At 45.1% G+C, this 25,893-nt stretch overlaps 1 protein-coding gene across 1 annotated transcript; it reads left to right on the forward strand.

Annotated features, from left to right (window-relative positions):
- Nucleotides 1–25,893, forward strand: LOC144118362 (neprilysin-1-like). Its single transcript, XM_077651313.1, has 18 exons — nucleotides 1–158; nucleotides 2,419–2,499; nucleotides 3,581–3,786; nucleotides 4,259–4,423; nucleotides 5,300–5,371; nucleotides 6,156–6,298; nucleotides 7,242–7,470; nucleotides 8,643–8,741; nucleotides 11,161–11,238; nucleotides 12,192–12,301; nucleotides 14,218–14,276; nucleotides 16,898–16,949; nucleotides 18,215–18,282; nucleotides 20,950–21,080; nucleotides 23,109–23,174; nucleotides 23,765–23,866; nucleotides 25,502–25,578; nucleotides 25,687–25,893. Exons 1-18 carry the CDS (start codon nucleotides 17–19, stop codon nucleotides 25,784–25,786), a joined length of 1,980 nt encoding a protein of 659 aa, XP_077507439.1. The 5' UTR covers nucleotides 1–16; the 3' UTR covers nucleotides 25,787–25,893.

Below are 25,893 nucleotides of genomic sequence, written 5' to 3' on the forward strand. Positions count from 1 at the left end.
AGAGCTTAGAGAAAGCATGGACACTAGTGCCGACCCGTGCGACAACTTCTATCAGTTTGCATGCGGCGGATGGAAGCGAACGCACGAAGTGCCCGAGTACAGCTCGGCCTTCGGACAGTTTCATTCCCTGGACCATGCAGTGAGGTACAACATTTCGAGTGAGTAACTTTTACGCAAGCAGTCGATGCCAACCGGCTTTTTCGCTCTGGAAGGCCATGTCCGCGCTGGACAATTGACCGCCAACGCCTTTGTAAGAGCATGCTCGTAACCAGGACCACCTCAGACTTTCAAAAGTGGGATAATTGGAGGTCGTTGCGAATGGCATTTGTCCTCCAACGGAATCAACACGAATGGTGATGCCGAAAATGAGAACGATGTGGGTAGGGGTGGCGTCGAGGCATCGAGAGAGAGAGAGATAAACTTCTGATGCACAGAATGGTTGGGTGGGCCCTCATTCCAGGAGCCCATTGGCTTATGCCACCGCTCTTGTCTGGTTCAACAGCGAGAGCTGGTCTTCCGAATGTGAGCTGGACAGCGCCGCTTCCCAATCCTCAGTTGTTGGGTTATCGATTATTGGTATAGCTGGGTTTTTCTGGCATGCCCATACCACATGGTAAAAGTCGACGTTGTGATTACTTAAAGCCTCCGTTAACAAAGAAAGAAAAAGACGACACATTCTCTTTCACAGCAACGCTGCCAAAGGGTAACTTGGTGAGCGAGTGGCGACGTCGTTGGCGTGAAACATCCCGTCACCATCGCGTGGTCATGCGGGGCCATGTGACCGGTCGCATTACGGTGGTGTCATGTGAAATAACGTGACCGCGACGTCACCATCATGTGACCGGTTCTGTCGTCGGCAGCGTGGACCAGTCCTAACGCGCTCCGCACAGCTGCTGGTGGAGTTTCTACATTTCATCGGAAAGAGTAAAAGCGTAAATCGCAAAAGCTCAAACCGTGGAGCTGATCAAATGCATTATATGAGAAAGCATAATCGCTGAAACATTTTTTTTTCCGTGGGTCTTAACCATTACCACTGATATGTCTTTTTGAGATTTGAACCAAGTCGCCCACGACGAAGTTTGTCAACCAATGGTTCTCAGCCTAGTTCGGTATAGCATAAAGGGCTCCTAAGACTTTAAAGTTTTGAAATCCTTAAAGTATGTACGCAGCAGGACGACTTCCTTGAGGGTAATTTGCCATTCATGCAATTCTTCCTTTTTCAAGAAATTTGAGCGCAAAAATTGGCGAAAGGGGAATTTTTACGGAGTATTGCGGAGTTTTAAAACCGAAATAATGTCACTTTTCCCAAACTGACCGAGACTTGAATCTGCTGTAGGAAAGAAGGGTCTGAAATAGTTGTTTTTTGATGGAGTTTCGGTTATGGCATGAGACATCCATGTTCGTTGATGTTCCTGAAGGTCCGTACGCTGCACATGCCTTCCCTACAAATACAAATGGCGCCACTGCAAGCAATACTTTGTTTTGCAGAAAAAGCTGTAAAACAAATATTGTTTTACAAGCCACTCAGTAGAAGTGATTTAGGGGGTACAACGGCAGCCGTGTAACGCGTTAGGTGGCGCGATTGGGGTGTCCACTGACCCATGAAGCCAGTTATGCGCCCTTCCTTTCCTTAAAATCGGCGGACGGCATAGACTGCGGATAAGACAACCCTAGGGACCAGACTGTTTGCTTTGTGCGAGCGAGCCCTCCATGGAGTCCGGGACGTGGGCCGGGAACGCGATCGAACCGAAGACCGCAAGCGGAAGAAGACCAAGCATGCACGGGAGCGTATATACGCCAAAACAGGCCTGTGAGACGCCCAGCCGGGCAGTCGCCCGTGAAACATCACAATGGGCCTGCCACTACAGACTTCTCGGCCGCTAATGCCAATCAGCTTTCTGTGATTAATGCGCTAAGCCGGTAAGCTTAGGTCTAATATCTCTTTAATAAAAGCAGGAGAAATGAAAGCTTTACGAAACTGGGAAAATCCTGGTATGCTTCCAAGCCCTTATTTGCGCCATCTTGTGCTTGTATAAATGAATAAAGGTCCCGTTGAAAATGGAGATAGCGAGTAGACGGGCAACTGATACACATCTTGAAAGGGCGCTGAGAAATAAACCACAATATTTAGGACACAGGCGGCACTGCGCTTTGTAAGCTGGGTTGTATTGATGTCACCTTTTTGGGGGGAGGAGAGGTGATGCAGTTTCTGCTATCAATGTATTTAAGTAAGGTAAATGTAAGCAAGAGGGAAATCTCTCTAAGCAAGCGGCAGTGTAGATGTTGAGTACCCACCGCTGGAAAGCGGCAGCACTGCTATCGTATTGATCATTTCCTTATTGTCTCTATGAACTGTTTTGTTCTAGACCCCCGATCCTAGCCATATTAAATCGAAAAACGTTTCTGTTCCTCTTCTAGACGTTCTCCAGACTGCCTACAACACATCTGACCCTGTTGAAGAAGCCCTCTTCAGAGCCAACGCTGCATGCATGCTGGGCGGTGAGTCACGCTGCCTTCAATGCACGTTTAAAAAAGAAAAAAAATAAGCAGTTAGCAATAATGAATCATGGCTCTTGGTGTGCTGCGTCACTTCGCTAACCAATCACAACAGTAAACTAAATAAGCTTTTTAATGTTTGAGTGTATCGAACAAGCCAGCGGCATTAAAAATTTTTGCGCGTATAATTTAATCGTGTGATTGCTATAGGCAACAAGAATAGCTTCAACAACGAATCAGTTTCCTCTGTGTCCAGGCATTACCCGCGGCACATTAGTGGAGCGGAGTGTCCTTCCTTCTTTCGGACTCACCTACTTTATGTCGAGTCATTCTGTGTAGCGGTCATGAGCATGGGAGGAGCTTCACTGCATGCTTAAGTTGTAGGTGACCATAACCAAGATCTTTTCTGCTTAATGATCATCTTCAAACATTTAGTTAGAGTTGCACGACGCACTTACTCGAATCATGCATTGCCACGTTCAGATAACCTTTTTAACCAGACAGGTCTAAGTGGGTAGGATGATTTAGAGGATAAGTTGCGCGTCGGGCGTAGCACCGTGGCAGCTTTAGCTGATTTCCACTAATATTTTTTGGTATCTTTATTGCCAAGTGAGCCAAGACCCGAACACAAGCTGTAATTGCACGGAACTAGCGTTCAATAAGGCAAAAAATGCGGCGTAATTTCTGGTGTCTGCATTGGAGTCACTCGATGTTCACCCTTTCAAATTCACCGGTTCGGCTGGGGACAACTATACACCATTTTGTTTCACATACTTAGTTTTGCGACGTCGCGTCAGTAATACGAGAGGCCGAATTTTCGGCTACCCGGGCAATGTGGCAGAATGATGCCGTTGTCAGGCGCATAGACTGCTTAATTCAGGTAGGAATTCGCGGGCGTCATGTGTATTCCAGACGTATACGTCATCCTTGTGAAACTAAATTACGTCTTCCGGCGGAACTATGATTGGCACTACCCTAACCGGAAACTCACCACGTGCCACACGTTTAGTCAGCCACGACTTTTGCACCGAACAGTTGCGTTTTCTCGGGGATGCCACAAATTGCATCTTATCTTCGCCTTCAGGCAATGATGTGGATAGGGATGACGAAGAGGCCTGGAATGAGATTGTGCAAGCTATCGGCGTCGAGGAGTGGCCCAACGGACCGGGCGACATAAACATACCAATCTGGAGCAAGCTGCTCGGTGACCTCATTGTCAACTTCAACCTGAGGTCTATCATCGACATCGACATCAAGTACGACCCGGACCAAATGAAGAACATCATTCACGTAAGCCACACTCGTTTGCAGCAAGGTAAAAGAAGATTCGCTATATTTCACTCTCCAATGTTTTAAGTAGTTGTTCTGCTAAACATGGCTAAACTAAAATTTGGGATACATCCTTTTAGGTGCTGCAAATGTTTCTATTTTAGCGCCATCTATAGCACAGAACTGTTCGTCTCTAAGAAGAAACCTCTAGTGAATGTTTTAGATTTACTTGATTGTTATTTTGGGACAAATCAGAGAAGTTTTGAGTTGGCAGTGCGTTTCGCCAGAATTAGTGGGTGAAAGGTAGAAACAGGGTAAAGAAGTTGCAATTCCTAATTGCAGAATTTCGTACGGTACCTATCTTGCTTCCTAGAGCTCCACCTGAAGTGGCACGGGCTACAATGTTACCAAATAATTTTTGACGCAATATTTCCTAATTACCATCAATTCAGGTGCGCATTGAAAGCCACGTGTTTTGAAACTTTTCCCACAGATGCGCCCTGGCTTTCTTGCGGTGAATAAAAAATACCTCGGTACAGCTGAATACAAGAGCTACATACACGCGGTCGTGAAGCGGATCAACACGACGTCATTAAACGCCGAAGAGCTGAACACTGCTGTGGACGAAATGGTGCAGTTTGAAATGCATTTGGCAGAGGTAAGCTTTTCACACCTGCCTATAATATAGTTTGTTCTGTGTTGAGCTGTTAAGCTTAGCACAAGTATCGAAACCGGCTTTAGTCAAACCAAACGCTCCAAGCCTAGTCTCCGACAAATGATCCAGAACTGTGGTCTATCACCGTTTGTTGCTATTAAAAACAAGAAAGAACCGCAGGATAAGAACAATTCCCTAAATCAACGTGTGAGATAAAAAAGGCTGTACTAAGTCCGGTTAATCCGCGATTAATCCGCCTTCTGAGTAGTGAATTCATACTCTATATGCAATAGACAAAACCACTGCCGAGGCTTCCATTGTATCGAAACAAACTGGAAGAACACTTAAGTTCGTCGGAGATGCGAATCATACAGAACTGAAAAGTTTGAGGCCACCTGAGAAATACTCATACCGCGACGATAATTTCGGCCTTTTTCTGGCCCGCTTTTGACTTTTACGTTCGATCTGCTGTTACAGCCGGCCGAAGTGCCAGGCCAGTTGGGCCCGGATCAGACGTGAAATACCGACTGGCCGCTTCCTTAGCTCAGTGACAATGAGGTGTCGTATCAGAAATGTTTTCTTTGCACTTAGTCCAGGCTGCTGTTAAGGTACTCACATTTAAGGACCGTTTTAGATTTTTTAAGCAGAGGTGTTCTCAACCCGACTTTGCAGAGCGAATCCTCGAAGGGGCAGGGGAAGATATAAATATTCAGCAGCACTTTCATTATCTACATTTGTATCTCGCCCCTTCTCTGTCATCTTTTACTTATTTATTCATTCAAATCGTTTAGTGCTGGTGCCCAGTGAAACGTCTTCATACACTGAGCCCGATTTTGCGATTTGTTGCTCAGACGTGTGCTTTCTTTTCCTTCGTAACAGATCTTTTCTATGAACACGACCGAGCAGGAAGAAATTATTTCAGTCAGCGCACTGGCCCATGACGTAGATCTGGTGAGGAAATTTTCTCTCATCACAGCATAGATCATTTGCTCTTTCTTTGTCATTGGCTTTACCGTAACAACAAAATGCCACTGCAATCATGCACAATGTATTGTTGCAATGGTATACGCAAGGGTAGTCGCAGGGCCATTGAATAAACTGTCGATTTGGATAATTAGGCCAAATGCGGATATGTGCGCTAGCATGATGTGTCTCGGTACTGCACTGCTCTGCTATGTTAAGATGGTAAGCCACAGGGCAGCTTACCACCCGGTGGGCAGCTGAGCAGTGGCACAGGGGCACAAGGCAGGTGCTATGGCAGGTGTTGTCATCGCTGGAACTTAGGTTGCTTGGCTTGGGTTGTAACTCAGGTTGCTCTTCCCGAGCAACCTCTCACGAGTAAATGAACTGCCGCCCGACACGGTGGGCAGGTTGCCCACCATTCGGCAGGCAGGTGAGCAGCCTGTCAAAAAACCATCTTTAGACAGACAAACCTTCAGGCAGACAAACAACGCCCAAATGCGGGAAATAGTCACTATAAATGCTAGCATACTATAAAATACATCTTTTCGTGGATTATCCACAGTGACTTAAAAAAAAAGAAGGTTTTGGCCTTGGGAGTACAAAATTTGGCTTCTGTATGTTGTACGTTTTTATTTTTGTTTTACTGCACCCAACGGGCGCTGTTGCAACAAAATCGCCATCGTATTGCCGCTAAGCATTCGTCAGTAAATAGCGAACACAGAAAATAGCACAACAGAAAGAAGTAACATTGCCGCCGCCTCTTGGATCACAGAAACGATCTATGGTCGACATCTACCAGATACTGGACAGCACCTTCAATCCAGCCAACGTTACTGTCCACCGCGACTTGAACGTGCTGGTGTCCGACACGGAGAGAGTTCGAAAGTTGCTCAGAGCTTGCGGGGAGTGGGAAAAGTAAGTCAATGCTGACTTCTCTTCTCCGTGTGGATTTTTGCTCGTGGACGTGGTATTGTGAGCGATGCTTCTGGAATAACTGGCACCCCTCACTTTGCGCTCTTCTTGTCGTCGCTGATGACGACGTGGATGGCGACTGACGTCACTGATGACGATGAGCATAGTGGTGACGATAGTGGCAATGTCAATGTAAATGAACATAACCATACGCTGTAAACATTTATCTGAACAACTGCAATACTCAGCGCGTGCTTAGGTTACTACTTGCTAAAGAGCCGCGTCGCGAACCCGTTTGTCGACATGCCTCCAAGGGAGCGTAGATGTAAAAATGGTTTGAAACCTACAGAAAGAGCACAGAGCAATCTACAGCACAAGGGTGCCCGGTCGTCGGTACGCCACTCAACTTTCGCCCTCGAGAGAAGACAAAGCACGTGCTGCTTCAGAGAGAATCAGCGAAAAATCTTTCTTGCTCATTTTAGTGCAATATAATGTTCCAATAGGATCACTAGGTACCTCACTTGGATTAATCGCATTTGACTATTACGTATCCGAGGCTACAGATCCATCACATCCCTCTATGTGTGTGCGGGAGTGAGTGCGTGAGTGAGTGAGTGAGTGAGTGAATGAGTGAGTGAGTGAGCCCAAGTCAATGATTGAGATTAAGGGATTAAATGTCTAAGGCAGGAGGAAATTGCATTGAGTCTAAATTCCTCCATGTTAAAAGCATAATTTTTGCTTTTTATCCTACCAGAGGACATTAGTTTTCTTTTTGCAACGAGGCCACCGTCAATGAGCCTGGATATGCTTTTTTTTCTGGGTTACATTTAGGCAAATACAGTGATAAATTAATTTTTAAAGCATGAAACGGAAACACGACTAACATTATTCAACGAAGTTCGCATCTCGCAATGAAGTATATATATATAGGCGGGTTCTTCTGCAGGCAGATTGTGTCCAACGCCCTGGTCTGGAACGCCCTGCAAAAGGTGGGCGTGGACGCGATGCCCAGCCTCCGGGAGCTCGACGCCACCTTCAAGAGCAAAATGCGGAACTCGACGCAGACCAGCCGACCGCTGACTCTGCAGTGCAACGCAGTCCTGGCGAGACTCGCGCCCGGGGCCTACAGCAAATTCTACATCGAAAAGTACTTCGACGTCTGGCTAGCTCCTCTGGTAAAGAAACATCTTGACAGAAGGCTTACAGTTTAAAACGCTTACCCGCCCGCCGGCCCGGCCGCCTCCCCGTATGTCCACCCTCTCGTGCGCCCCATCCGACCGTGTCTGTCCGTCTGCTCGTGTCTGTGCCTGTGTATATATATCTGTCCGTGCATGTATGTATGTATGTATGTATGTATGTATGTATGTATGTATGTATGTATGTATGTATGTATGTATGTATGTATGTATGTATGTATGTATGTATGTATGTATGTATGTATGTATGTATGTATGTATGTATGTATGTGCGTGTCTGTGCCTGTGTGTGTATGTCTGTCCGTGTCTGTGCCTGTGTATGTATGTCTGTCCGTGTCTGACACACGCACGTGTGTGTGTGTGTGTGTGTGTGTGTGTGTGTGTGTGTGTGTGTGTGTGTGTGTGTGTGTGTGTGTGTGTGTGTGTGTGTGTGTGTGTGTGTGTGTGTGTGTGTGTGTGTGTGTGTGTGTGTGTGTGTGTGTGTGTGTGTGTGTGTGTGTGTGTGTGTGTGTGTGTGTGTGTGTCTGCCCGTGTCTGTGTATGTATTTCTGTCCGTGTCTGTGCTTGTATATGTACTTATGTCTGTCCGTGTCTGGGCCTGTGTCTGTCCGTGGCTGGGCCTGTGTATGCCCGTGTATGTGCTTGTGTACTTCCGTCCGTCCATGTCTGTCGGTCTGTGTCTTTCTGTCTGTCTATCTGCATGTCTGCACCCCAGCTTCCAATTCTGTTTCGTTTCTTGTAAAGTGCGCTATGTCTGAACTTTATCAAATTCACGGATGACATATTGTTACCCTGATGTGTAATACGCGGAAATCAGAGAGGACGTTAGGGAATAACCCAAATAGCACCGATAATAGGCCCAATACTGGAATAGAATGGTTTCGCTCAGGTCCTTTGTAGGACCGGCTTCTGCCAATACATTTCCATTATTGGACCGATTACATTGCTGCTTGGGAAGGGCAGGGAAATGAAAAGATGTAGAAAAAATTCAAGGCTTTGCCCATCCCTGTTCGACAGACAACTGCAAGGTGTGCACAGCGACACTGGAAGAAAAGAAACACTGTGAATAGTGCTGCGAAAGCTGTGTCATTACCTGTTTATGTGTATCTGTCGTTACCCAACCGCCATGTGTTGTCGCACCCCCATTATAGGTGGAACAAATGGTAGATTTTCAGCTGAGTGTATTCCAGAAGGAGTTGGAGAAGAATGACTGGATGGATGAAACAACCAGGACGGCAGCTCTGCTCAAGGTGAGATGATGCGCCCGAGATTTTTTTTTCTTCTGCAGCGCTGTGCCTGGAAAATGAGTTGGGCTATACTGTCGGATATGGCGCGTCTCAATGAGGGAGCGGATCATGAGAGAGCAATAACTAGAAGAATAAGAATGTGGTGGAGCGCATATGGCAGGTTCTCTCAGATCATTAACGGCAGTTTACCAATATCCCTCAAGAGAAAAGTGTACAACAGCTGTACCTTACCGATACTCGCCTACGGGGCAGAAACGTGGCCGGCGGCTAACGAAAAGACTTCAGCTTAAGTTACGGACAACGCAGCGAGCCATGGAAAGAAAGAATGATAGGTGTAACATTAAGAGACCGGAAGCGGGCAGAGTGGGTGAATGAACAAACGCGGGTTAATGGCATCCTAGTCGAAATCAAGAGAAAGAAATGGGCTTGGGCAGGGCATGTAATGTGAAGGCAAGATAACCGCTGGTCCTTAAGGGTAACGGAGTGGATTCCAAGATAAGGTAAGCGTAGCAGGGGGCGGCAGAAGGTTAGGTGGGCGGATGAGATTAAGAAGTTCGCAGGCAAAGAGTGGATGCAGCTGGCAAAGGATAGGGTTAATTGGAGAGACACTGGAGAGGCCTTTACCCTGCAATGGTTTTAGTCAGGATGATGATGATTATGATGATGATGATGAGTGTTAGCGGGAAGTAGAGCGAAATATTCGAGCAGAGAAATTCTTCCCGATGTTTGCGTAGTTATGCTCTGAACACGAAATGAGTAAAAAGGGAGTATCTCTATCACACTCTCTATCTCTATCACATTCTCTATCTCTATCACATTCTCTGTCTCTATCACATTCTCTGTCTAAACACACTCCCTATCTCTATCACACTCCTTATCTCTATCACATTCTTTATCGCACGCCCTTTACGGGGCAGGGTATGCTGCCCAAACCCCGGGGTAAATTCCCGTCACTAAAAGTGCGGAATACTTTAGGTTGGCAACGGAAACGAATTCGCTCTTTGAAATATGCGAAGTTCTAGCAGTCAAAGATTTTAATCGAGGTTTCAGTGTTATGTTTGCCAACATCAAAACCTAGTGTTCCACCTTTAAAAGCCTCCTACCATTGCTAACTGTGTCAAGTTGCTATATACAAACAAAATTACCAATGAAATGCAGGGCAAGCCGTCGAAGCTTGCAGGCTGCTGTCGGTGTACATACCTCCGGTGCCAAGAGTGAGCACTCCGCATGTTTAGTGATCGAAATGTACGCCAGAATTTGGGCAGCATACCCTGCCCCTTAAAAGGGAGTACGCTAGAAGACAGCTTACTCTCTTTTTACTCCCAAACAGGTTTATTCGAGTTTAGAGTGTGCAGTTCGCGAAGTGGGTGCAGGAAGGCTGCCACTGATGTGATCTTCCCAACTACGTCCAGGAAGCTTAGTAACAGGGAATCTGAATTATGTTTTTTTCGGTGAATTATCGTGAAATCAAAAACAAAACAGCGAAATACTAACTTTCAGAGACATATATAATACGGCTTGACATCCTTACACGAACCTGGGTGGCGTCTATGCAATTACTATATCGAGATCGAAGTATTGAGTATGCCGAAATATCTCGAAACTGTTAAAACTGCCACAATGACAGTTTAGTGCTCATGACTGAAATTATCGGTGCAAAGTTACAGGTTAGTACTTATACCTAAGGGCGTTAACGCAAGCTGCTCTATTTGTGTGTGGTGTTCACTAGGCATGGGGGATAATTTTGTGAACACATTAATTCTATGGTTAATTCCGTATGCATCAAAATTAAGCATTAAAGGGGCTCTGAAACACCTCCCGAGGAGAGGACATCAACGCGCTCAACCACTGCATTGTGTTGTCATGAACACCTGAGCCTTCTACACTTCTACACACAGCTGAGAACCCGCAATCACGGGCGAAATTTGGCGAGCCCTTTCCGGCGACTTTTTTTGTGCTCCCACCCTTCTCCGTCGCTGGCACTTGCGTATAGAAGTTGAGAGATGACTGTTGGTTAGATTATTTCAGACGTCACGCAGCTACCAAGGCCGCGGCCAATAAGCCGCGTAGCTCCGGCGGGTCAGGAAGCTCCGCCCCGGAGTTGGAGCCAGCGGAGGAGCACCAACCTTCCAGCGTGCAAAATGTGACGAGAGGAGAGGGAAAGGCGCGAAGACGCTGAAATTCAAATTTTGGCTATGAGATAGCTGAGATTCTACAAGGCGCATTAAAAAAAAATCTTGCTGGACAATATTCGTGAAGCGGCCTGCTTTAACATCCCAGGCATACCGCAACTTTATTAAAGCCTCTTTCAGAGCCACTTTAACAGTGCGTTGATTGTAAACAAATTGTGTTGAAAAGAATGGAACTTTCTTGGACCAGACAAAGCAGCTCATCGCATCCTGTTTCCTCCGCCACTTTCCAGCTTTCGAAGATGGCCTCCGTGGTTGGTTACTCCGATTCGATTCGGGACGAAGTTCGACTTCGAGCTGAGACACCTCACGTACGTCGGAACCACTCTCATTTTAATTATCGCTGCCATCATTTCGTTCCCATCAGAGGGAAGACGAGCGCCAGTCCTAAGCGGCGAAGAAACGTTAATCGTTTTTTTCTTGCTTCCGTTATGCTCCGTCTATTGCAGTCAGAGTTTACTTTTCAGTGAATGCCACGCCAATTAACGGTGCCGCAAAGAACGGGTCAGCGGGGTTTTCGAATGACGTTTTTGGAGAAACTTCTTGGGCGATCCCTGTTCTCTGTTCAATGCGCAGTGTTTCTAAGATGATAAAAATCACTCTTCACTCGTTGTCAGTACAGCAAAAAATAAATAAAAACACAAATTCATGAAAGATGGTGGGTAATCCAAATAGAATAGCTGCGCAGAAGCTTAGCGTCAGAGCGTTCATGATGCACAACTAGCGGCAATGTTTGGTTTTTTATAACCCCACACGCAAATCACGTATGACGTCATAGAGTTAAACCAGTTTCGCTATCCCTCTTGACCACGCTGAGGTCTTGTTTTTCGCGTTCTTGAGTGATATGCCTCAATTTTGGCTTCTGTAGAAACAAGTCTGCATGATATTCCTTGCGTCACTGTAGGCTGTTGATGTAGACGCCTAAGAGCATGCCCGGCACAAAAGCCAGCCCAGCTGTTACGGCGCATTAAAGGAACACTGTAACGTGGGATAAAGCTTTGTAACCGCAGCACAAGATGCCTCGAAAATATTAGTAATCATTGCAAACTTCGTGTTAAAGGCGTGAAGTGTGTACAAATCACGCCTCGATTTTCTTTTATTACGAAAACACGACACACTTGAAATGTCGAAAGGTTTATAAGCTGGCTAAACCTTCATTTCCCAATGCAAATTAAAGTAAACAAATATGGGTAATAGCCTTGTGAGGATCAAATACCACGATTTGAGCAGTTTCGCCTAAATACATGTCACGCGTTCACTGCAGCCCAACGACGTTCGAGGGGAGCGATTTGTGCACTACTACACCGCGTTTGCGCGGCTGGCAAAGACGCTTAAATTGCGATTCCTCGAGCGGTCCGAAAACCCAGCGAACAGGTGAGCAAGCGCGTCGCGTCTTTTAAGAGGCAGGCCTGGCTCCTCATTATCGAGCTAGAACTGGCAACTTCAGCGTCTACCAAGACTTTAAGCACTTTAATTTAAGTTCACATATTAGACGTAACGGCATCATTGAGAGCAAAGGTTCGAACGAATGAGAATTTGCGAGTTCTTTAATGACGAAAAATGTTTTCACGCCAGTTTCCGGCGAAAAAAAAAAAGCAGTAATTGCCTAAGTGTAAACTTCTCCTCGATAGCCTGTCATGGTTGGCTTATTAGTACATTTGACAGTAATAAGCTCAATGAATGAAACAGCATCAGAGATATAATTTGTGAGACACTTCTAACAATCCGCCGTAAACTTAAACGCTCAAAGTCGGGCGGTCCATCAGAAGAAAAAAAAAACAGTAATGGCTTGTCGAGAATCACTGCCTGCGGAATATAAAGATAATAAAATCGTAAAAATTTGGCATCTCATTTTAACACATCTTATTATTGCTTAATTTGCACTATCTGACTAACATTTGCGCTGAGCAGGCTTCGTTTACGTGTGAGAGGAAGTGAATTAAGCGTAAGTGAATACTTCAGAAAAACTGAATTTCTTGCTCTGCACCGTACAGTTTTTATGAGCGGCTTTCAAACATTTCCTTTTGCTGAAACTTTTTTTAATATGTGAAAATTCGCATATTTGTCATTCTTATAAATCCCCAGTGACGAACTGTCTTCTTTCCTGGCCCTTGCGGAAAGCTTCATTGATATTTAGGCGACATACTATGCTTCGCACATTATTTTAAGACTGCGATATAAAGGTAAAAGATTTAACAAGGTCCAAAATATTGCAATTGTCGTGCTTACTTGTGTAATTCATCGTGTCGCTGCGTACGACCATCCGGTTATAAATCCGCGAACAGGCACAATTAACAGATGTCCTCATGAGAAGAATTAAAAATATCTCGGAAACCATTTTCCTTTCTTTACACAGCAGATACGTAATACAAGCTTCCTCTCAATGCCAGCGCCATTTCGAGGATCATTTCAGCTGTACAGCTTGTCTTCGCGCATGCAGAGACGGTAGTTTGTTATGACGCACTCCGCCTGCATTTTCACATCGGCATTTGTCCAGACAGTTGCTAACATAGTGTGTGTGAGTTCTAAGCCCCGACGTTCGTTAGTTCTAAGCACGCCGCTCTTAAAGGGCTCGTAGCCGTGAAGCACTAATTATTCATTTGTTCTGTCCTTTAAATTGGTTAGGACGCTCGACTACTGATCCGGAGTTCCCGGGTTCAAGCCCGATCGCAACAGCTGCGTTTCTATGGAGGAAAAACGCTAAGGCACCCGTGTTCTGTGCGATGTCAGTGCACGTTAAAGATCCCCAGGTGGTCGAAATTATTCCGGAGCCCTCCACTATACGGCACCTCGTTCTTCCTTTCTTCTTTCACTCCCTCTTTTATCCCTTCAGTTACGGCACGGTTCAGGTGTCCAACGATATATGAGACAGATACTGCGCCATTTCCTTTCCCCAAAATCCAATTATTCTGTCCTTTAAATATTTTTATGAGAATTGCAGGGGGTACTGCTGACGTGCACCCTGACACAGAGTGTTTTTCTCGATCCCTGATTAGTGTAGAGGCTTCGTCATCGCAATAAAATTTGTTTTACTATATATAGATACCAGACGGACACGTTCGTTCTTGAACAAAGTGTCCTGGGCTCCTCTCGTCTGCTTGCCAATGCTGTCTGGCTGCTTCGTGTGCTGATAGCCGGTAGAGCATACAGCCGTTTCATTTAGTCGATTTAACGGGTTTCCTGTATTTTTTCATCGCTTGTCCAGCCTTTATTTTTTTTATTCAGGTACATTTTGTAATTGAGATTTCTGCAGTTCGATATAAAATGATTCGCTGTTCCCTGCTTTTCAGCGCCTGGTTCGACGCCGCCATGGTGAACGCCTACTACAAGTGGACGGAAAACAAAATTTGTAAGACGCTTTGTGCCGCCACTCAACACGGGGTGTTAAAAAAAATTTACATATGTGACAGATAAGTGCGCGAACACACACACACAAACACACAAACACACACACACACACACACACACACACACACACACACACACACACACACACACACACACACACACACACACACACACACACACACACACACACACGCACACGCACACACGCACACGCACACGCACACACGAACACGCACACACACACACGCACGCACACACACGCACGCACACACACGCACACACACACGCACACGCACACTCACACGCACGCACACACGCACACGCACACACACACACACGATACGCTATGTTGCGGCGGGGAAAGACACAACTTGGGGAAATGTTCTTCGCTTTAGTAACTGTGTTGACTCCTGTCCTGTAAGTAATCTCAAGATTCGTGCTGTTCCTGCTCACTACCGTCCGCAGTCGTCAATGTGACACAGTATCATACCTACCAATATTTGTCAGCCAACGTACGTACTGGCATAACGTGCTATTTTTCCCCTGCTTGACACGTTTTCATTGGAGCGCAGCTGATCGAGCACTAGAACTACAGGGTGTTTCACCTAGATTTTACACAATTTTTAAGTAGGCTTTTTGAGTTAGAAGAGCGCTTATTTGGCATAGCATCGTCAGCGGTGTTGTACACCAGAACACAGCTGAGATGTGCTAACTAGCACGCTGGTTAACTAATAATAAATAGTTAACTTTTAACTATTACTGTTAGGTCCTAAATTACTGAGAGGCATGTAAGCCATCGTAAGTAATATCCATATCAGTTTTCAGAATTTTCAAAAATTCGATTACGCTCGGCGTTGTGGACAAACAAAATTTGCCTACACCGTGCCAAAGTACATGCGCTTTCGAGAAGCTTGCAAGCAAACCAACCTCTGCAGTGCACGTAACTCGTCGAAATACCCAAATTTGTTGGGTATTCAATATTAGTTAACCAGCCTGCTATTTAGCACACTTTAGCTGTATTCTGATGTACAACACCGCTGACAGTGCTGTGCCGGTGAAATCGTTCTTCTAACTCAGCCTATTTCTTTTTAATTACGCGAAGCCTTATGCGAAAAACTTTATAGACCACGGCTGGTGAACCTAAACATCGTACTTGCGCAGGAATCTGGTAGTTTTCTTTTTGTCTTTGTTTTTCATTTTACAGAGACACCAGCGCTACAGTAGACAAGTGAAAATAAGAACAGCATTTGCCAACGAAGGCCAATGGCCTGCGTGGTCCTGCATTGCACGATAACTAACCTCAGCAATTAATGATAGCAACATTTTAATTTCTTACTATATTTATCAAGTAAAATGCATAAACATTGTGGTGATTTTAATTTGGCCTCGGAATTGACTTATTTGCAGGTAACAGGAAAAGCCTCAACAATTCTATTGTTGCGGAGGGACAGTGTGTGCCGGTCATGAATGTGGGCGGAGCTTCACTGAAAATTTAATTTGTATCCGACCATACATACTTTATCAGGCGTAAAGTCGTTCGCGTAGCAGCATGCTGTAACCGAAATCTTGCGTGTTATCCTACGGAACTCTGGTTGGACCAAAGTTCCGAGGTTAGCAGACTGCCACGCCACCTGCGGCGGTCAGAAGAACTACTCAGCGATGCTCAAAATAGAAATATAATAGGAAAACTAAAAGAGTTCAGGTGCTACCAACAGCTAGCTGCTTAGTTCACAAGTGGCACCGCATTCTTTTAGCAACCGTACCCGCCGCAGTCGCTTAGTGGTTACAGCGTTCGACTGCTCAGCCCGAGGTCGCGGGATCGCATTCCGTACGCGGCAGACGCATTTTGATGGGGCCAAAATTTAAAAAACGTCCGGGTACTTTATACGATATCAGAGCACGCTAAAGAATCCCTGGTGGCCGAGCTTAATCCGGAAACCTTCATTACGGCGGCTCATACCGCATTTGTAGCTTTGGGACGTTAAACCCCGCACATTGTACCATACAACGACGTAACATAACATGACATAACTTAACGTAACATAAACATAGCATTGTAACTTCCGCGAAGTGGCCGCGAGAGACAGCCGGGATTCGGGATGGAGGATCGCAACTGGTCAATCAAACCGGTCTGGAGGGACAAGGGTGTAGACTGGTACAACTACCTTTCGCACTTCAGTCCGAAAGTGTGTTCTCTCCCAGATAGGTTTCTTTAATTATTTCAAAAGGCTGGGAGTTTCTTTTTTACAGCGATAGCTGTTAGGCGTCCGTCCCTGGCTTTCTCGTCGCCGTTGGCGTAACCGGTGGTTGAGTTAATGTCACGGTCACGTGGCATTCATATGTCACGTGACCTTAAGCCATTCTCAACCTGGGTCGCATAAGGCTACGGGTAGCACTGTTTGGAACAGCCTCCTGTCAGTGCAGGGTTGCATCACTTGACCACTTCACCAGTGCGCCAGGAACTTATCCCCAAAACTAAACAAAATAAACAGCTATCGCTGAACATCGCGTTACACAGTCGTAACCATCCTGTTAGTTTTTTTTAAATAATTAATTCCTGAAAGCTTTCCTGAAAAAAAACGCAGTATGCACACAGTCCATGATTTCTTTTCTCCTCGACAGATATACCGGCGGGTATCCTCCAGAAACCATTCTATGATCGGGACCTTCCCGAGTAAGTCTCAAGTGCGGCGAATTTCGCCGCCAGACTCCTATTTGCATGGTTGAGATTCGCGTTTACGCTGCTTTCTATAGGCTTAAAGATGATGCAGCTAACAATGTTTTCCGCAGGCTTGGTATACTTGCGTTTCTATTTTTTTTCGGAAATGTGGATTTTTACTTAGTGCAAAATTAGGCATCAACAAGCGATGCAGCTGCCGCTCGCGCGAGAATAATCCGCGCCAGTAAAAACTAATGCGAAAAGAAAGAACTGTTGCTTTATTTCCGCCAATGTAAACCAAAAATTTAGCTATGGTTCAACCCGACTTAACCTAGAAAAACGAGCGAAAGCTATGTTAAGCATGATTAGACATGGTTTAGCTTTGATTAAACTGTATTGCATATCAATGGTTTGGCTTGGACGGCTACGATACATCGTCGAAGCGCTACTCTCGGCACGTAGCTCATCCACGGCTTTGTGTGAAGGTTATTAAGCAGACGCCACACGGTTTTACATAGCGAACGGCGCGTCACGCGATTTCCGGCAGTTGCGAGAGTGCCGTCGGCTCCGCATATTTAGCTTGGGCGAGGCGCAGCGAGTTACGTGATTCGACAGTTGCGAGGCGAGCGGGCGCCGTCGGCTCAACGCACGCGGCTGTGGCGAGGAGTGACGAGTCACGTGACATGACGTCAGAGCCAAGCCTCCGCTCCTCCTAGTCTGAAGGTCAAATTTCATAGCCACATGACCTTCAGCTTTGCACAGGAGAAGTAGAGCTTTCGCTCTAAAAACAAAAATACTGCGGCTCACAATCAACTTTCCTTGCTTCAGTTAGCCCGCTTTCATTCCCCAGCAGGAACCTTACACAATCCGTAAAACAAGGAGGGTAGAAGAGCTTTGACGAACAATCTTTCCACCGGATCTTTTCGGATCATAGGAAGGCTTTGAATTGGTTTACTGCAATAAACATTACGGCCTACCCGGCATACATGCTTTCGTGATCTAGCGGAAAACAAACGTAAGTGCCATTACAGACGAACAAAAAACGGTGGAAGAAAGGGTGTCTCGCTAAAACTTACAAGAATGTTTGCATTTGAGAAACTCTCGACTTTAAGCTGGTTTCTGGTAAATGTTTTATTTTTATCTATTTCTTGGGTGCTGTCGTGCGGGTGTGGACCTGGAGTTTATTTCTTTCGAGAAACTAGTCCTAGATATATGAACGAGAAGCCATAAAATATTGCGGAGCGTAAGATACAGCTTGGTCGTTGCGATGCTTTTTGCAGGTACATAAATTACGCAACTCTTGGCTACATTGTATTCCATGAGATTACGCACGGATTCGACAGCAGAGGTGAGCCCAGATTCATGAAGCGTGCTGTTTCGCCAGCTGGCTTCGGTTGTGATTTCCGTTCAAAAACTGCCGGGTCACACTGTTAGCTTATGGGTTCAGCAGCGCGGCTAGTAAAGCATCCCTAGTGCCCGAATATTGTATATAGGAGAGATTAACGTTCCTCGACTCCCTATTGGTAGACTGAAATTGGAGGAACTCCACCATATATATATATATATATATATATATATATATATATATATATATATATATATATATATATATATATATATATATATATATATATATATATATATATATATATATATATATATATATATATATACAAGGTAAAGGAAATGAGGGGCTCGTTTGACAAACATATTAAGAAAGCCAACAGTCACCGAAACCAAGGTGCATAGGGGAATGTTTTTATTTTTTTTAATTTGTAGTGCCAATCAATCGGTTTTAAAGAAAATCACTTATAAAGCAGCAGAAAAAACAACCATGCCGCCGGTGGGATCCGAACCCACAACCTCCGAATATCGCGTCCGGTGCTCTTACCAACTGATTTACGGCGACGGCTGTCCAATTTGCTGCTCTCGTGGGTATTTATGTTTTTTATTTGGTGTACGCGAACCTATTGAGTGTTCACCAGCGCCACCCTCGACCAAAGCCGCGGACGCAGCACGTCCTGTAATACCGAGAGCCTGACGTGGAACGTCATCTAACGGCGAGGGCGGAAACTTTGCGAGAGCCCTCTTAAGCAACCTGTGGCATCAAGAGGGCCAGAACCGAGACCCTCGTTAAGCTATTAGCAGACAAGGTAAAGTAAATGAGGGACCCGTTTGACAAACTAATGAAGGGAGCCAACAGTCAATGAATATATATATATATATATATATATATATATATATATATATATAGAGAGAGAGAGAGAGAGAGAGAGAGAGAGAGAGAGAGAGAGAGAGAGCTCCGCTCTACACGGCCTAGCGACTGAACCAGGGGCATTGAGAACTTTCGAATAGGCCGACGCATTTCTACGATGCGTGCGAAAAACAAGCACGAAAGAATGTGGGCAAGATAAACGCCACCTAGTAGTCATTTAAAGCATACATCGGCGGCAGTTGACCGGCTCCACAGCGGTGAGGTGCCCCACCAGCGCTGAAAAGGCAAGGTTGAAAGAAAGACAGTCGGACTCAATGAACGCAGGAGCCTCAAATTGACATTATGGCCATAGGAGATCCAACGTTCGTGGTATCCCATGCCAACCTTGCCTAAGATCAGGTGCTTGGGAAGGTACGGATGCAAAGCCTTTTCAAGCATGCTCGTTGCTCTTGTTAACATATGCGTGAATAAAAAAAGAACAGTACGGAAACACAGGACGAAGAAAGGACAGGATGGCACAACGCGCTGTGCCGTCATGTTCTTTCTTCGTCCTGTGTTTCTGCTCTGTGTTTCCTCCTTCAAGATGTACCAACTTTCCCAAGTACCCATCTTAAGTATGCGTGAATAAGCGCCATGACCTCTTCTTACTTTACAAGGCGCAGGCGTCTTGTAGAATGTTTCACTCTGTCTCGAGACACAAGCTGAGTTTTGAAAGGCTTAGCACTGTTTAAGAAAACGAAACAGGGACAGGGGAAAAGAGACGAGAGACATGCACGGGACGAAGCGCTGCCAAGAAGTTTCACTGCGACAGCAGTACCAGTGGCACTTGGCGAAAATGCCGCGCTGTCTGTGTGAAGCCTCGATGAGTGAATACTCCACCCTACAGAACCGCCACCCACCAGCCAGCTACTCACAGCACCCCAAAGCTATAGGAGGCGGCCCACCCGCCCACCACCACCTTCGATCCACTTCCCTACCCCACAATCACCCTTCTTCACTCTCCAGAAACGTGATCTACAACCAACTCACCCAACTACCTTCCAGAAACCCCACCCACCATCAATCTCCACCCTTCCAGAAGCGGAACGAAAAAGCGACAGCGAAATCAAATTCAAAGACACATTTGGACAAAAGAAAAAAGAGGATATGTGGAAAAGGGGAAATGCAACGATGAAAACCTTAAAAAGACATCACACGACAGTTAGCGCTGTGACACGTGAAATACACATACAGCGACAGCTGTTTGCGGTGGTGGATATTAAGGCTATTCGTCATTATTTTCCTTCTTCTCTCATAGAGAGCGCGTGCCGTCACTCTGCTGTCAATCATGATTTCACTAAGTGCGGACCAGCTCAACTGGCGAGCTGTCGTAGCACGCTGAACCCACGTGATCTGTGACGTCTCTGTATGCTGAGAATTTAGTATGGTGTGCTGCAGTGACGTTATGAGTGACGTTCTTGCACACTGACAGATCAGTGTGGTGCGATGTTACGCCTACACCGCATAACCGAGGAACGTTCTTTTGACAGCTGTCGCTGTAAAAAAAAAAAAATCAAACCCTGTCTGTGTTGGGTAGTGCGGATCACGCTTAATTGCCTTTGGAGGTATCTTATTTTTATTTTTTTCTCAATTTACAGACTGGGCGCTAATGTAATGGTTTTTAAGAGCTCTTATCATCGAATACGTCTCAACAACCTATCGCTCTTACTTGCTTCTACACCTAGCGACTGTTTTCGTGCTCCCAAGAAGTCGCATGCAGACTCGTCACACTGAATTAATCTCCTGCTCTCTCGCGCGCAGGGAGACTGTACGACGAGGCAGGGAGACGTCGCGACTGGTGGACCGCGGAGACAGCACAGGTGTTCAAAGAGAAAGCAGAGTGCTTTGTGCAACAGTACGGGAAAATCACTGACAGTGATACTCAGTCGCAGGTGAGAGGCTTTCAAAGCACTGCTGACGCCGTGGATGTGTCTGTGGTTGTCTTTTACCGGCACGACGCACATACGCTCTAAGATATTTTTTGCTGTTGTGTTGTAATTCATATTAGAGAACGAGAACGCAGTCATGTAGTGGTCGCATGTCAATGCTGAACATTCAAATAAATGTAATTTTTCGAATGAAATTCAGGCCGTGTTTATCTGCTTCATAACTGCAGGGCTCTAAAGACGCTTTATTTTAATTTCCAAATAACGCTAATAGCACGTACAGGTTATTTCAGCTATAATGCGCCAAGATTTATAAAATTGACAACGAGCTCTACTAAAATTCGACAGGTGCATGGCTATAGGCATTCCTCTTGTTGAGGCCGGAATGTCTTAAAAATGCTTTTGTTTTGCTAATTAACTAATTAACAATCATAAAATGGCTAACGCTCAAATTTTTAGAGCACTGCTTCAAAGCAAAATTTAAAAAAAAATCCAACCCGGTCTGTGCTGGGAAGTGCAGACCACATCTATCTGCCTATAAAAGTCTACTTGTCATTTGCTTTACAGGCCACGGGTTACGGCGGTGGTAAGACTATAAGTGCGATACCTCGTTGAGTCACGATGCTACAGCGCGCGACTATAGGGTGGCCGTCTTATGGCGTAGTACAGATAATTTCTTCCAACCTATAGTGACCGTGTCTATGCTGCAGATTCAATATTCTATCAAAACAAAGCATCTGTGCTAATTGCAGAAGGATTGGTGCTATAACTGACCCCCTTATTCACTGTGGCTTTTGCGTAACCGTTTTCATTCAAAATGTGACCGCACCTTTTTATGCATTTTTATTATTTTATTTGATTATTTACTGCGCCCTTTTATTAATAATTTTCTCTGTCATTTCCATCTCTCCATTCGTTCCCCTTCCCACGTGTAGGGTGGCATACTAGGCGCCACCTAGTTCACCTCCCTGCCATTTCCGTTCGTCATTCTGTCTCTCTCGTCTCTGTCAAAACTCTTTCCCAAGAAAGCATATATGGCATGTCAGCTCTCTTCATCGGCCGGCTAAAAATCTCCGTTCTTTATTAAAAAGCCCTTCTCTCTCCCTCTCTCTCTCTCTCCCTCTCTCTCTCTCTCTCTCTTTGCCCTCGATCGGAGCGCGTTTGAGGGTGCTAACATTGCGATGCGGGAGCGCTTCGTGCTGCGACAACTTTTAAATCTCGTGGGCTTTGTCTTAGGTTAAAAAGATACAGCCACGTTAATATCGCTTTGAACGTAAGAAGTTGAATTAAAATTTCTCGACTTGCTTCACACTGTACGTATAGAACCTTTAATGTTCAAGTTACCGCTTTGAAAGGTTGTTTATTTATATTTGTAAGTTAGCAGATCAGGACCATTTAACAAAAATGCTGTCCTGATCAAGAAGGCTGCCTATAACCTTGCACAAGTCGAATCTTCGTAGAACGCGTTTTTGATTTCTAAAGCATGGGGCAAGTTAGGTTAAACACACTGTGTATAAAAACAATGTAAAGACCGTATCCTGGTATTCAGGGAGAGCTGGGCCACCCGGCTGGTCCTCAAGAATTCAGATAAAAATAATGAACCACCATTTGAGACCAAAAAGGTTGGGCAATGTTTAACCTCGGTTATATCCAATGGACAAGCGATAGCATTGTGACAATGGTCCGGGCCAAATATGGAGTTCGTCATCGTGTCAGGCAAGATCAACTACGGTTGGGCATCGATTTTTGTGCAAGTCGGCTGAGGCCAATCTGTCAAAGTCAATCTGTTGCTACGCCGTGCTTCTCAAGGTTAAACCAAGGGCAAATCAGGCACGGAATGGTGCGTGACTTTTTCGTTGAGTAGAGCTACCGCTCTAATAAACAATTGCCTGCTAATCTTATCGTCGTGCGAAGCGTTGCGAGCATGGCCCAGCCTTGCATGCCCATCGTGTCCATATCTTGCATTCCTTCTTTTAACTATGCCTTTATGATGCCTCTAACTATACCAATTATGGTGATGGTCATTGTGTGCAGCTTCCATCACGCCACACACTGGCCGAGGATATCTCGGACAACGCCGCCAGCCGCCAAAGTTATCTGGTAAGCTTACCCGTATCTAAATGTCCAAACGAAAGCCACAGCAGCATACCGAATAACATGTTTTCGGCGCGCGTCTAAGCAGTCCACGAAAACTCAAGCGTTTTTGTGGAGGAAAAACGCTAAGGCGCCCGTGTGCTGTGCGATGTCAGTGCACGTTGAAGATCCCCAGGTGGTCGAAATTATTCCGGAGCCCTCCACTACGGCACCTCTTTTTCCTTTCTTCTTTCACTCCCTCCTTTATCCCTTACCTTACGGCGCGGCTCAGGTGTCCAACGATATATGAGACGGATACTGCGCCATTTCCTTTCCCCAAAAGCCTATTATTATTATTATTATTATTATTATTATTATCATTATTATTATTATTATTATTATTATTATTATTATTATTAATATTATTATTAATATTATTATTATTATTATTATTATTATTATTATTATTATTATTATTATTATTATTATTATTATTATTATTATTATTATTATTATTATTATTATTATTATTATTATTATTATTATTATTATTATTATTATTAAAACTCAAAGGCAGTGCAGCGCACAAAATGAGTTTTTTCTCCTCGCATTTGCAGACATACCAGGCGTTGAAAAACAGTGCGAAAGGCGCGATGGAGCTGCTGCCCGGACTGGAGTCCTACACTAGCGAACAGCTCCACTTCATCAGCGCTGCTCAGGTAGATGTTGTCTGCCGATTTAATGTTTCCTTCTGGACATTTAGCCGGTTTTGCCTTCATCTTTCTTCTTAAACTGCCATATTAGAACATAAACATGCAGTGTTCATCGGGAGTTGAAATGCAACAAACCATGATAATGCAAAGCTTGCGGCTGAGAGAAAGTGTACATAATAGACAAGCCCAGGAAATCTAGACAAGCGATTCTAGTTCGCACGGCTACCGCCACGCGCCGCGTCGCGCCGAACGCTTAAAATTAGCGCGGCAGTTTTGAATATTCGGTACATCTGATTTTCTAGAGTCGCCGTAAATAGTTGGTGTGAGCGTAGAAAGCACTTGATAGGTCAGAGCTTGCAGCGAAAGGGAAGCATCGGCCATAACAAAGCCTATGTTCGCGCAGAATCTTTTAGGATTCTTTTTTTTTCGAAGTTACAAGTTTAAAATTCTTTAAATTAGTTACGCGGTGTTCGCTACTGACTGTGGACAGATAACGCTTTTGCTAATGCCCCGGAAAGCTGGGCATAGGAGAGAGCAGGGAGGTTAGCAAAATACAATAATAAGTTCTGCACCTTATAATGAGCAAGAAAAAACATAAAAGGATACGAGAATTAGTGGAAAATAAAATTAAATCAGGATCAAGCAATATGTATCCACGAGTGAGCACACTTGTGTTAACAATGTTGTAACGCCAAGAAAAGTTAGGCTGTGGTGTAGAAGAATTCTAAGCATGATGCAGGAAAGCTTAGCAGCGCCTCAATCGCCGACTGCTCTAAGGTAGGAGCTTGCACATTTAGCGTCCGGCTAACTTAACCTACAAGCTAGCCTGAAACTGGGCCAGCTGCTTAGCCTTAGCGATCAAACGTGGCAAGAACGGAGATTTCGGGTTACATGTTAAAACCTGGACAGGGACAAAGGGCATCGTTAACGGCTGTCTTGCGTATTCAGTCCCCACAACATGTATGCATTGAAGTGACCGTGCAACTGAACAACGATGCCAAACTCACGTGGCTTGACTCTTCGGCTGATTTAAGGCCATCGATAACTGTCGCTTATGCTGACGCTGAGCAGAAAATAGTGCAAAGTGTATATCTGTAGTCTCTTGACCTTTCGGTAATCGCGCTGGTTTCCTTTCAAAAGTGAGCTACACGCCATCTCATCAGTTTAAGCAAGAATGTGAAAGCAATGACTAGGATTCTTTAAGTGATTTCTTGATTCATTACGAATTCCACGCTTATCTCTCCCGGGGTCTGTCCAGACTGCAGCATTGGCCATTGTAAGAACACTCGACTACATTCCTTTGTATTCTTGCACACAGATCACTGAATTAGCCTTGTCATAGAAGAATACTACGGCCAAAATTAAAGGCGCCTCTGAGATTGCAACAGGTGAAATGATATGCGTATTTGCAGTAATATCCAAAACTTTTTATTCGCTAATGTTAATTAGCCACAAAGATGCAAAATAAATTATGAAAATTTACCGAAGGTGCACAAAAAGCGCATAATGCAAGTGAATCCCGAGGCTCTGGTTCAAGCTGTATACAGCTCGTGAGCCTTAACAATTTAACAAGCTGCCATAGCTGAGGAGACTGTCGAGACCTAAAGCACCACTCCGTACTCCCCAACCCAACATCTGCAGCCCTGGTGCAAGGTGTACAATCCAAGCAAAAGGAAATCATTGATGGAAGAGGACGTCCACTCCATCTCCGATTACAGGTAAGTGGCATCACGTGTGGACGTCCTCGGCCTTCTGTGAGGGCGGGTGTCAGTCTCCCTTTATTTATTTTTCAAAGCATACTAAAGCATGCTTTTTTTTTATTTCAGGGTCAACGTGGCCTTTGGAAACACGCCAGAGTTTTCAGCCGCCTTCAAGTGCGCGCCGAACAGCAAGATGAACTTCGCGACCAAGTGTAAGGTCTGGTGATGGAACAGTTCGCTTGGTACTCGACACACTGCGACACACCACGCTGGCAGGCTAGCGGGTGTGATGGCCTTATTCCTGCGCGCTGTAGGCCCATAGTACTAACTTCC

The sequence above is a fragment of the Amblyomma americanum genome, chromosome 2 (assembly GCF_052857255.1).
Source record: "Amblyomma americanum isolate KBUSLIRL-KWMA chromosome 2, ASM5285725v1, whole genome shotgun sequence".
In the NCBI taxonomy this organism is placed as follows: Eukaryota; Metazoa; Arthropoda; class Arachnida; order Ixodida; family Ixodidae; genus Amblyomma; species Amblyomma americanum.

Bases quoted from the DNA above. Each gene is read 5' to 3' on its own strand.
- LOC144118362 (XM_077651313.1), top strand. From the start codon at position 17: ATGGACACTAGTGCCGACCCGTGCGACAACTTCTATCAGTTTGCATGC. The intron at 159-2,418 runs GTGAGTAACTTT...TTCCTCTTCTAG, and splicing joins AGTGAGGTACAACATTTCGA to ACGTTCTCCAGACTGCCTAC. The intron at 14,277-16,897 runs GTAAGACGCTTT...TCTCCTCGACAG, and splicing joins GTGGACGGAAAACAAAATTT to ATATACCGGCGGGTATCCTC.